This window comes from Ambystoma mexicanum, chromosome 2p (genome assembly GCF_040938575.1).
Source record: "Ambystoma mexicanum isolate Mex_15411 chromosome 2p, UKY_AmexF1_1, whole genome shotgun sequence".
Taxonomy (NCBI): Eukaryota; Metazoa; Chordata; class Amphibia; order Caudata; family Ambystomatidae; genus Ambystoma; species Ambystoma mexicanum.
In genome coordinates, this window is record NC_090923.1 from 483,584,282 (window position 1) to 483,597,671 (window position 13,390).

Below are 13,390 nucleotides of genomic sequence, written 5' to 3' on the forward strand. Positions count from 1 at the left end.
CCTCATTACACGGTAGGCGGTAAACCATGGCGCTATTAGCGCCATGGTTCATGCTGGTAATTTACCGGTACCGCCTTGGAGGAAAGGGGAATTACCTCCCTATTCCAAGATTGGGAAGGCAGTAATTCCTCCTTCCTCCATTGCCCTTCCCCATTCCCATTTTTGCCCTATAGGGCATAATGGGAATGATGAAGGCGCTAATTACCGTACCGCAAATTGTGGTAGCGTAATTCGCACCCCGGTCCCTTTGCGGGTTCGTTTTTTAACGCCTGATTAAAGCAGGCGTTAATGTACCAACCCGCAAAGGGACCTCGTAGTAATGCGGTAAGGGTTTACCGGTACCGGTAAACCCTTACCGCCTACCGTGTAATGAGGACCTATATCTATGTGTGATGGTTTATTGTGCTAAGTATTTAACAACGACTCTTGTGTAAATATAATCTATATTTTAAAGTATATTTTTCCAGCCTGGGGTCTGGCATGGATTAACATGCTTATGAATATTCCCTGTCAGTCGGGGAATCCTCGGTTAAAGAAAAAAAGTTTAATTTCCACTTCAAAACTGTATTTCTCCTCTAAACCAATCGCTGTACTGTGGGTCATACTGTCCCCATCCAATGACAGTCCCCTCCCTAAGCTCCACTCCTGGTGGCCAACTTCAGATTTTTACTGCACGCTTCTGTGTTTGGAGTCCTCAAGTTGCTCTCCAAGCTAATTTTGTTTTTCTTGCAAATATTTTCCAAAATAGTAAACATTTTGACTAATTTTTGCTTTGTCTTCGACGAAGGACAGAGACCAGCAGTGGGGGTTCCTTTACAGGCGAAGATCTTGATCCACCGGTGGATCATCGAAGTTTCGAGGAGGCCCGGCCTTTCAGCATGACTGGAGAGAAGGAAGGTCAAAGCCTCTTCAAACTCTGCATGTAGTGTGGATTAAGAAACGTCTTTGTGGAGGATCGGCAACGTAAATGCTTATACTGCCTGCATCCGGACCACGATGAAGAGTGATGCAAGGTGTGCCGTGGTTTCTTGAAGAAAACCGAAAAAGATTGCTACAGCAGACAATCGGCGTTGCTTAAGTCAAGCAAGACCACTGACTCGGCCTCGGGACAGACTCAAGCCTCACCCAGGACCGGCCGGGGAGGTCGAGATCCTTTGAGGACGCCACGCTTGCGGGGGTCCATGAGAAGGCCAAGCTCTGTGACGATGGCTCTGCTGGGGTTGCCGCTGATGCGGGTCCCGATTCGGACTAAACTCAATCGCCCTCAACCTCCACGGTGAGCCTGCTAACAAATGGAGCATCTTTGAAGAGAAAGGCACTAACCCCGTCCAACTGTGTGTGTCTGCGGATAAACCGACTAGGGACAAATCCGGGAGGACTTGTCAAAGCTAGCTAAGACTTTGCACCATGCCGAGTCAACTGAGTCGACAACAGCACCATCGACGAAAGCAGCCACAAGTACTTCGCTGGCTAAGTCAACGATGTCCACTATGGCTCTGAAAGAGAGCAGGTCCAGAAAAGAAGTGCCAGCCACTCCATGGGTGTCCTTGCCACCAAGGCCAGATACGGCTGCGCAGGCAGCGGCGAAGGAGCAGGGGTCAGCAAAAGACAAGGCGGCCGCTTCGACCCAGCAACCTCCTGAGAGGGAGAGAGGGAGAGGGAAACAGTCCCACCTGTGGAACCTCACAAGTACGTGGACCAGCAGGCTTCTTCGGATAGGCCGGAGCAGATCTACTCGAGTACCGACGAGGGAGAGAATGATCCGCATGATGGGTGTTGCCCAGATCATGAAAGGGGAGGATCTGGGGGAGGACAACATCTATTCCCTGTGCTGAAGTGGAGACTCATCAGCCCAGATCCCATTCTGCTGGCTCTGTTCATCCTTAGACCTGGGGACTATCTACCCTACATACACTGCTCACCGAAATCCTGCAAAGGATGCCTCTATCGGCCCATGCCCCCAAGCAGACCGGAACCAGCTGTGGCTTCGGGGCCCAACCTACGTATCCCAGTGGGAGGCCGGCTGGCGAAGTTTGAAAAGACCACAGACAGATGGATGCTGGATGCTCTCGGACAGGGGCACACCTTGGAGTTCCAACGCAGGTGTCCTCGTATCCCTCAGATTCAGCATCAGGAACTACACAGGCCCTAGGTCCTGCAAGAGGTGTAGGCCATGTTACTGAAGGGGGCAATAGAATCTGTTCTCTGGGGTTCTGGAGTATATTCCAGAAAGAAGACAGGGGGTTGGAGACAGATTCTGGATCTACGTCGTCTCAACAAATCGCACGTGTCAACACATGCTTAGCCAGCTGGAACAAGGAGCTTTTCCGACCTTGTTGGGCCTGGAGGACGCCTACTTCCACATCCCCATTCACAAGAAGCACCGCAAGTTCCTACGATTCTTATTTCTAGGTCTGCACCATCCGTTCAAGGCTCTGCCTTTCGGCCTGAAGTTGGCACAAGGGTGTTTACGAAGTACCTGTGACGGTGGTGGCACATCTTTGTCTGCAAGCAATCTCCGTATTCCCCTGCCTAAATGACTGGCTGGTGCGTTCCCACTCACAGTTTCCGGCAAGCGAGCACTTGTCGAAGACCATACGGCAACTGATGAGTTGAGGTTCTCCATAGACTATCCAAAGTCCTGCTTGAAGCCATCTCACGACACTCTATTCCTAGGTGCACGACTCAACACAGTGATGTGTTTGGCGTCACCCTTGGAGTAGAGGATGAGAACCATACAAGGCACGGTGCAGCACTTGTTTTCTGTCCAGACGGCGCTGGATCAAGTCGCTTCTGAGCATGTGGTCTTCCTGCATCAGCAAAACGAGGCCTACCAAGCCATTACTAAAGGGAAAAGACCATATGCAAATCCGGCTTGATCCCACCCCCAAAGAGGGTAGTCCAGCCTGAACTGCTAGGTCGCATGCCTTCTGCAAGAGACCACGCATTCCCAGACATGCTTCAGCCTTGTTGGCATCATCAGTGAGGAGTAGCTTGGGTCTCTAGGCCCAGCAGGCACGGGACCCACGTCTGGGCATACCTGTCCCACTCGGGGTGACAATGGCAAAACAAAAGAGGTGATGGCTGAAATGTTAAGAATACATCTTAACCTCTGCCATTGTCTGGGCAACCCTCCAGACCATCGCTCTTAGCCTGCCAAGCCTCCTGCATCAACCTTGTTCGCCTCTGCAGAGTGCGCATGAGAACTCCATCAGCTCTAACCTCACTCTGGCTCTTCAACATCTATCTTGCTCTGATTGCTCACCTTATCTCCACTTTCTCCCCTCACTTCTAGTGTTATGCAGATGACACCCAACTCTTCTTCAAACTTCCCTCTGATGCTCCCCTTTCTTCCTCTACCGTTCCCGACTGCCAACCTGCTATCCAGTCCTGGTGTGCCTCCAATGATCTCTGCCTCAGTGGCAGCAAGACTGGGATCCTTTATATTGGGGCCCCCAACTCCTCTTTCCTCCCTTCATTCTGGCTACCCTCTATGGGTGCTCTCCCTTCTCCTGCACCTGAAGCCAGAAACCTTGGAGTCATCTTCAACTCTCTCCCTTTCCTCCCTCACATCTTAGACCTTGCCAAGAAAGCCCTTTTTCAACTCCACCTCCTCAGAGGTATCCTTTCTTTCCTCAATTTTCCCGAGAAGCTCAAGTCTCTAGAGCTCTGGTACTCTCTAGGCTTGACTACTGCAACAGCCCTAGAGCGGACAAGCCTAGTGACCTCGTCAGTTTTGATAGGAGGGAAGGAGGAGAGAAAGGTTGAGGGAAGTTGGGAGAAGGGAGGGGGGGCAAGGAAGAAAGTGTGCTCAGGATGTCCTGAGTCTTTGCAGCAAAGTGGGTGGCCAGTGAAGTGCAAAGGGCCTGAGAGGGAAGAGGCGAGGTGAAGACTGCAGAAGGATTGGCTGTTTCCTTGCCGATTTAAAGAAAATTCAGCACTGTTGTTGGGTGCTCCAGAGACACCGGCCTGGACCTTCTCTTCTCTAAAGCCACTTCACCTTGCGATTTGTTGTGGAGATTATTCCAAAACAAAGTGCAGAGCCATACTACAACACCAGCACCGAGCTCTCTTCTATATTGGTTCTAGGGCTGGGACATGCAACCATGCTTAGTTTGCAAAAATAGCTATTCCAGCTGGCTTGTTGGACAAGAAATCGGGTAGGATACATCTCTAAGGGCCTCTTTCTCTGTTTTAGATGAGGTTTTTGCCTCTTGAGCCAGTTGACATTATCGTTTATTTTTGTCAAGCCTTACTGCTCACATTTCCTCCCTCCAGTATTGGTATTGCATTGAAGCCAGGTGTACTTGGCGGTTTTAATATAACTTAAACTGTATTTAACTTCTGCATGCTTTTCATTTAAATGCAATCACACTCTGTGTCATTATTGCAGGACTAACTATGTCTTTTCCCTTTATTTTTAGAACTGGGTTGTCAGTAAATTTGGCAGAGTTTTGCCTGTTCTTCACCTTCAACACAGAAATAAAATATCCTTTTGACAAATGCACAGCTTTTAAATCCAATGCCAAACATTCTTCCTGTTGCTTGCTTGTCGAGTCTTCAGTAAATGTTGACGAACTGGAACCTCAGTCTCTTTATAAGGGTTGGAGGATCTAATGCGCTCTGACGGTGGGCACATTTAAAGCTGGGTTTGTTGATTATTCTCACTATGCATATTTACCACATCAAAGGAATGTTTCCGTACAGCTCAATATTGTCAGTGTACCTTTATACACTGTCCTTAACATGTCTGCATAAGTGTAGAGATTGTCAGCAAAAAAGTCAGTCTTGTCTTCCCATTTAATTGTGTATTACAGGCCTTACTCTGGTTTTGTGGGTGCCTCAGAACATTAGGTGTGCATGCTTGCCCAATGGCGATGGTGATTGCTGCCAATGGGGTGGTTTGATGGATAGACATATTCAGGTAAAATCAACGGTATTTGGGTACAATTTGGATAGCCTATGCTTTCTGTGTGTCAGATTTTTTACTAGATCATTTCAAATTCCACCCTGAATGTGCTGGCCATAAAAGTACATAAATATGATGAAATGTTTTAACAAACTGAATGTCATTCCAGTACAAACATCAATTCAAATCATAGTAACTAAAACTTGAATAGGCAAATTGGTTCATATCGGCAGCGTGTCAACGTTCTCCCATCCTCAACAAACCAATAGGTCTAACATGCTATTCTAACATAATATTGCCGACTATTAAATATGCGGGTTCACATCCAAGCAAATAGATACACACACAGTGAACTTTAGCAGCAACTACTAAAATGACTTCTCAAGTAATAAACTAAACATCTTTAAAATTGTCTCCCTTCTTTTGAGTGCAGCAATTAAATATGTAGCAACAGAACATCGTATAAATTCATTGGCAAAAGTTCAAATATCGTTTAACACTATCTCTTTACAAATGAGAAAAACCATAAAATGCAAATGGGATTAATGTTCCTGTCCACAGGGACATAGTCGCATAGCTGTTCATAGGGTGGTCCAACCTCCTTGTTTTATTTTAAAGGGTCTAGGCCTAATTTAAATCTCGCAAGGATCCCCCGTGGGCACGTCTTCATTATTCCAATCAAATATTCATGAGGAGTTAACAGTGGAGCCGGGAAGGTGGGTCTTTTACAGTGGGTTTGTTTTTTGTCACTCCTCTCGCAATCTAAATAGAGCCTTTTGACATGCATATGACATACTAATTAGTCTCTCACCCGATTAAATCTGGCTTCTTGTTCCCCTCTTCATACCGATAAATATAAGGTTCCGTTGGATAGACTTCAACCAAGAGATGCAACAAGCACATATCCTGAATCAAAGACTCAGTTAAGCTTGCTTCCGAATTTGACCAAAACCTGTTCCAAAATAAAGGTGGTTGGAACACTGTAGTGTTCAACAAATACTGTATTCCTAGCTCCAAATGCATTTCATATGGTGTGGTGCAGCGAGGTTATCTCAGATTAGTGCACACAAATGGTTTATGGACCCTTTGCAACGTATTTGCATCAGCAAGGACATCAATTAATCAAAATGCAAGTGGTAGCCAAAGTGGCATCAGATTCCTGATGGCAGCACAGAAACTGATGTTACATGAACTGTGCCAAAGATAAAATCATAGGGAAGCAAGGCCATGTGACCGTCAGCCCTGATGACATCATAGGAGTTAGCATCTCTAACGTAAAGGGTTATGTTAGTTATTATGTTTTGGATGCTGACTTAACATGCTAATGTTGCGACATATCCTTTGGATTAAAAAGCATTATCTGTAATTTTTACTTTTGTGTTTCTTCAGATACAGGCCATAATGCTCTAGGGATAAATGTCACTGTGAATATGGCAACAGAAGACCATGCAAAACATAATTCTTATTACACTGCTCAAGGATGGAATGAGGCTGAGCAGGATATATACATGATATATACATGACAGGCTGGCGAACGTAAAAAATAATCATCTATTCTCTGCGCACCATAAACCTTAAAGCCTACTTTTTCCCCTACAGTATAAAAAAAAACTAGCTTTAAGAATGGTTTGGTCACAGGTGCCATAGCCCTGCAACACCCCAAAGCCACATACAACCTGTATTGTGCATCTGTATTATAAAGGAACATGTTTTCACATTTAAAAAGGGACTGGTAAATTAAGGAAGTGCAGCTGTACATAGTCTACAACATTTGTGTTTGCTTTCTTTCTTTGAGGCCCTTTGAGCTAGGGGTCTTGAGCAGTGTCAGAGGTACTAAAGAGGCAGTCCGGGGTAGCAGCCGATTCTCTTAACTAACCCTAAATGACCATCCATGCTTATGCAGCAGCACCTTTGATCCCATTGGGGATTGATTTTGCCTTGTTTTTTAATATAACCCTTCAGTGTGTTTGCTCTCCTTTTGGAACCATTCATTTCTGCTATTGTTTTTCAGAACTGGTTTGAGTCTTTCTCATCTACAGCCTCAAGAAGGCTGGTCCATAATTCTTTCTCAACAGGTTTTGTTTTTAACACCTATAGCTTGATCTTGCCCAATGAATCTTCTCCTGAACCCTATATATTTTTTTAATAATTCTAAGCAATTGTATTTTTTATTTCTACAATTTTGGTCCTCCCATTACTTAACCTTTGGTATACTAAATCCTGGTTTCAAAAATAGATTCACATGAAGCCCTATCTATACCTTAAATGCCTTCATTTGATTTTGATCACAAATATTACCCCTAAAAATATGACCCTAAACATGATCTAATAATGTCCTTTCCAGTTCTTGTTATAAAGTTCATAATGTATATGAGAATACCAATGCTACAATTATCCTTTTTCTGGCGAGCCTCAGACGAAAATCAATTTCTCCAGTTTTTAAAACTGCAAGCTATATAATTCTTTTCCCCCATACATATTGATTTAAAGGTACTATTTGCGTTATTTATAAGCCAGGAAAATCTGGAATTTAAATATATTATTCATATCCCTTCATTCATTTTTAAATACCTATGACTTTGTTATTGCTATTGGCAGTGACATGCAAGACAATGGGCTTCATTGCAAGTGGGTCAGTCTGGAAACAGTGCCGGTAAACTTACTGGCACTGTTGTTTCTGGACCTGCACACTACAGGTTTACCTGCCGGAGCCGCTGTGCCAAACAGGGCTGACCCTGCTGGACCCAGCAGCCACAGTAGGAAAGCCGTCAGTCACCAGCACCGTTAACAACGGTGCTGGTGCTTCCGTGGTCCCCATTCCCCCTCAATGGGAATAGGGACTTAGAAATTGCCGGTGCTTGACTTTCCGGACCGCCGGGGTTATAATACCCCGGTGCTACCGGGAAGTCAGGTGCCTGTTATTCATTCCCAGTCCGGCGGCAACCCGCCATTAGCATCAGCAGGGTTACCGCCGGACTCAGAATGAGGCCCAATTACTTGTTCTAGTGTGACAGGGGCTTATTTTATTGCAGAGACTACTTTGGATTTTGGAGGGCTACAACTGCAACTTTAATAGTTGAAGATGCTACCTGAAATGATAACATTGGTCATGTTTTTTCTTTTCACAGTTTTAATTATTTTGGAACTACAAACCTTCACTGATCTCAGAACGGCTTGCTCCACGTAAGGGAAACGCAACCTTCCTACCTCGTGGGTATTCACATTAAATATACAAAAGGAAGGTAAACCTTGTCATCACTCATGAGAGACAGGGAGACCTACACATCCTTGGTCTAACTCCCAACCTTGTATTACTTATTTTAAAAAATGCAGTTTTTTTAGTCATCAAACACACAATCTCAGTCATATCAAAACATTAAAAGTAATATATAAAACCACAAGTACATACAAACATGTAAACAATTTCTCCAAATTACAGCAAAACAATCTGTGGACACACTTTACACTGGATTCCTCTCACTACAGTGTATTGTTTATGCGATTACTGTTTATGCTTTTAGAGCCCAACTTGTACAAGTTTCTGTCCTAACCATGCACTTCAATGCTAGACATTCATCAGGGGCAACATTTCCGCTTGTGTGTGCTCAGCGATGTGTTAAACTGTTGCTTCCTAGTCTCTCTGTTAAACCCTGTTGAATAAAAGACACTTTTAAAATACGATTTTCTGATTAGATATGTAAAGTCCCTGATCCCTTAGGGCTAAGATATATTACTCAATAAATACCTTAACAGCAACTTGGGGATTATTGACACTGCCTCCAGCAAACCTTTACTTGTTGCTTTGGCTGGCCTCATTCATATAGGAATGTCAATCTACTTCCTCTTTCTGACCTAGAAAAAATGAATAATAAAGCCCAAACTGAATAATGGGATCTATACTGACCTTTGATATTATTTAAAACTCAAAATGCCACCAGAGTCTTACCTTGGATGGCTCAAGCATCGGATTAACCGGGTGCTCCTGTTTGGAGAAGGAACCGATCTGTGTTTTAGTTCATATCGGAACACAATCTAAGTAACTGGAGACATAAAGGTCAAATGCTGTCAAACCACCAGATTAGTAGCTTCACATATTCTCAGGAAGGTCATGCATGCCCACTTCCTTGGGGGTGACTCTCTGCTTCTCAATCACAGTATGGGAGGCACAGTGTTGTCTAGCCACCATTCACAAGTCCAACGATCTGTGGGACCAGAAATGCCTCCATTAATGGTTTCAGGGATATATCCCCAAAAGGAACCACCAATGCAGTGCTGACCAAAGGAGAAGAAAAAAAGTGCATCATCCATCCTTAACTCAGTGATGCTGGATCCCCCACTGCGGGGACATCAGTTTAAAAAAATTCACGGGTCTCGCAGCGGTTACAGAATGGGCACTATTTATATTCAGGCCTTCGTCACGTCATCGCGCGTAACGCAATTACTTCATCACAGCCGCCGTAATGACGTCACGCGTCTCTTAACGCAATCGCGCTAAATCACAAAAAAAGCTACACCAGCATGGACCGCCCCCTTTTACTTTCTTTTTTGTTTGTTTCCGAAGTGGTAACTAGAGGTTTCAAAGGTGGTCCGTGCCTACAAAGTCTCCTGCACTTAAGTATTCATATGTATTTCTTTAGGGTAAATATTAATTTGGTCATTCCAGTGTATATGTTTATGTATCTCCCGATCACCAATTATAAGAATCTGTTAATGATAATGATCAGTTGTTTCTATTGCTGCTACCAATGGTGGCAATAGCAGTGTTGGGGAACTATTAGGGCTGTAAAACGATTGATTCAGTGTATTATAAAGTGTTGCTTCATATTTGGTCATTTATTAAGTTATTACTGAATTGGAACTGCAAGTATAGTTTTCTGGATAAAAGCTGCAGTAAGACTTAATGGGCAATGATCACATCAATGTCTCTGCCTTGAATTTTGGCAGTGTAAATTATGCTACAAAATAAAAGCCATGTTTCCATAGAATAACTTCAGTCAAACCTCTCCACCCCCTTCTTAGCCCTCAAAATCACTATCACATTTTTTCTTGTATATAATACTTTTCTTTCGGCTACCACGCTTCAGTCCTATAACAAATGTAAGGCGCAATCCATTGAAAAATGTGCCTCTTTTATTTTGCATTGAGATTGTATTTTACATTGAGATTGGACACTTTATTCAACTTGGAAATCTGTGTGTGATCTAACAAGTAACGATTTAAGGTATTTTTCTATTTGTGTTAACAGCTTTTTGTGTTTTTAGAAAGATGGACAATGGTGTTATGCAGTGGTAACCGACATACATTTGATTGTTGTATAGTTGGTTGATTTATTTTGAGCGAGTCTACCAAATACATGTATTTATTTGGGTCATGTAGGTGTGAGGTATGGACTGGGGGTGAGGGCTCTCTTGCCCCATAACAGAAAAAAGGGGAATCGACTATAGTCGTTCAGTGAGTCGATCAAATGTACAACAATCTAATGATGGTCTCACTAAAAATGTAGAACCTACAATAGTACTAACCGTGAGTTTATTCCTTAAATCAAATGTACATCATGAAATATGACCCCTCAAAATACTGTCACAACATTAAAAAACTGGATGGCTACAGTGACCCAGTCTCTATATCTCAACTTACTTGGCACCTGGAAGAGGGGAACGATGACATTAGCAGGAAGCGCAGAGGGGAATTCCCCACTACAAAAAAACAGCTGAAAAAGAGAAAAGAGACACAAAACAGCATGGGAAAGGAGGCTTCTGTAAATACAAGTCTGCCACAGAGTAGCACTTGTGTCCCAATAACTCATAAGACATCTGATAGTTTGGTTGGCTTATCATACGCCCAAGCTAATACATCCTTAGGATTGAAGAATGTACCATCTTCGGGGGCTCGTAGCACCATATTGGACATTAATCTTGATTCCGATGAAGAAATTAAAGCTCCTATGGTAAAGCAAATACAGTCAAAAGGGAGCTCCAGCATGACTACTGAAGATCTCAATGTCGAGGTTGTCAAGGAGGATTTTGTGCTAAAATATTCCACTCACTGGGCTCATGGGGATTTGGAAAAAATGAAGGAAAACACAAAAGATAAATTAGGTGTCCAAGTTACAGGCAGTGGCAGTGATTATGACTCTGCGGATACTGATGAAATAATTGCTGTTGCTAAACCAAAGATGCAGATTGCACTGGGTAAAAGCCAGCAAGACATCAAAAGGAGCTCGGGCTCTGCAAAGATTGATCTACTTCCTCCATCGTCAAAGTCAGAAAATAATTCTGTCCCCAAGAATACTTCCAAAGACACAGGTTGTTTGATGCCAAGATCCACCCTGCTGGAAGGGTTCTCTAAAGGATGTTCTGAAAGTGACATTCTGTCACTCAGCAGTGCAACTGGTCAAAACTCTTCAGATACCGATGAAACTATTGCTATTATTAAGCCATTGGAGAATCGGCCAGCCAATGACTTGGAGCAAGACATTACCTCTGTAAAATCATGCAAAGTTAAAACACAAACAAAATTATTGAAAAGCAATGCTAACTCTACAAACAGAAATGCACTTCCACCTCCTCCAATACCCGGAAATATAACTTTGCCTGGTAAGACTGTCAAAAGTATGACGTGTTTGGAATCCGAACTGAGTGAAAGCAGCCATGCGAGTGGTTCGGAAAGTGACTGCCAGACAAGCAGTGAAACTGAGGGAGACCCAGAATACCAAGAAATTATGCAAAACTGCCATAGAATAGACTTGACATTTGATGATTTGGAGAGACTTGCCAGCGTAGCCCCTGAGCTTTCAAGTGATGAAAGTGTGGAAAGCGCAAGTGAAGATAGTATTCAGCATGATTATAATACCTCCATAGAACAAAGTTCACAGAGTACTCTAAAAGCAGTGGTCAGAACACCATTAGCCAAGAAACCTATACTGCCAGAGGATATAGTGTCTTCTATATTAGAAGAAGAAAGCTCTGATGAAGAGCATAAGACTAAGAGGCAGATGCCTAGGCCAAAGCTTCCCACCTTCCCAGGGCTGGGTTCTCTGACATCTGGAGAAATTGTTGAACACCGAACCCCTGAAATGTCCCTCATCTCAAATTCTGTACCTTCTGGCAGTGAGCAGGTCAAAGCTGCATCCTCGCTGCACCCCCATAGCAATTCCAGTACCTTATCACCTGCAATTGGACAATTTAGAATCAAGCAAAATACTTTTTGCTCAAAATCAGGAACTGAATGCCAAGGTACCAAACGGACCCCTTTCAAAGGGACACTGTCCTTGAGTTGTCTGTCGGAAAATGAAAGGGGAAATGATGAAAAGCAAGCAAAATCTGATTCGGCAGAGAACATTAATTTTACAAGCACTAGTGAATCTTCTACTGATGAGGATAGTAGCAGCCCAGGTGACCCTTCACCATCAACCCAAAAGAGCATGAGTTGTCAAAGAAAATCACCCGAATTATGTGAAGTATCTGGTATCAATGGTTCCAGTTTTGAAATGTCTACACTAAATATAGGGGAAGGGAAGAATCTGTGTCCATCCCTCGATCAGAAAACTGGATTGCCTTGCCCCGCAATGAGAAAGCAGCTAATGGACAATGCAAAGCGGCTTGCGGCTGTACAAGAGCGGCAAAAAGAGCTTGACCTACAAAAGAAATGCATTAAGGGAGCTCTATCAAACCTGGTAAGTGACCTTCCCTTTTTCTTGTTCATTTTTTAGTACCTAAATCTTAGTTTGTATGCACATTTAGTTATCCTTGACCTATCGATAGAATATAGTAATACAATCAGCACAGCAATATTTCAAACATCTCTTTGAGGGTCACTGCTTGGGTAAGATGAAAGGAAGATACAATGGTCCAAAGAATATTCTGGCAAACTCAACCTGACAAGGAGAAAACGGCCCTGAAAACAGGTTAAATGGGATTAACATTGTTCTATTATGTATGTGCATAGATCCAAAATCACAAGCTGAAGCATTCTCTATAACCTTATATGTTGATTCACTTCTATAACCTTATATGTTGCTTCCCTGAAGTGTAAACCTATGTAATGCATTCACCACTTTACACTTACCCAGTTCACACTATCCCAGCTTTCTCCTATTAGCAGATTTTATTTTGCTCTGTTTGAGAATATTATCCTTGAGGCAGAGGGTAAGCAAGTATATCCCAATGATTTGTGGTGGAAAAACAGAGCTGCAGGATAAATCTGAAAGAATAACTGTTTATTTTTTAAAATATATTTATCATTTGTATCGCGCGCCAAACCCGCAGGGATATGGGTGCTGGAGAGCAGGTAATACACATTACAGGATTACCAGAGGCAACCATAGAAAACAATGGTTTGGCTTAAATCATATTCCACATATTTACAGACATAAGATATTTACATGTGCATTTTTCTGTCAGTACATAATCAGTAATATTTACATGTGAGATCTAATTTCCATAAGGAAATGCAAATGAGGTAGAGCATATATATTCATAG

General features: G+C 43.2%; 1 protein-coding gene across 20 annotated transcripts in view; it reads left to right on the top strand.

Moving 5' to 3' along the window:
• Positions 1-13,390, top strand: part of NOL8 (nucleolar protein 8) — a 1,066,580-nt gene that overhangs the window by 277,902 nt on the left and 775,288 nt on the right. For all 20 annotated transcript variants that reach the window (XM_069643873.1, XM_069643874.1, XM_069643889.1 and 17 more), the window contains 2 exons: positions 4,425-4,487; positions 10,461-12,584. In XM_069643873.1, the coding sequence (XP_069499974.1) occupies positions 4,425-4,487; positions 10,461-12,584 (2,187 nt within the window). The remainder of the gene's footprint in view (positions 1-4,424; positions 4,488-10,460; positions 12,585-13,390) is intronic.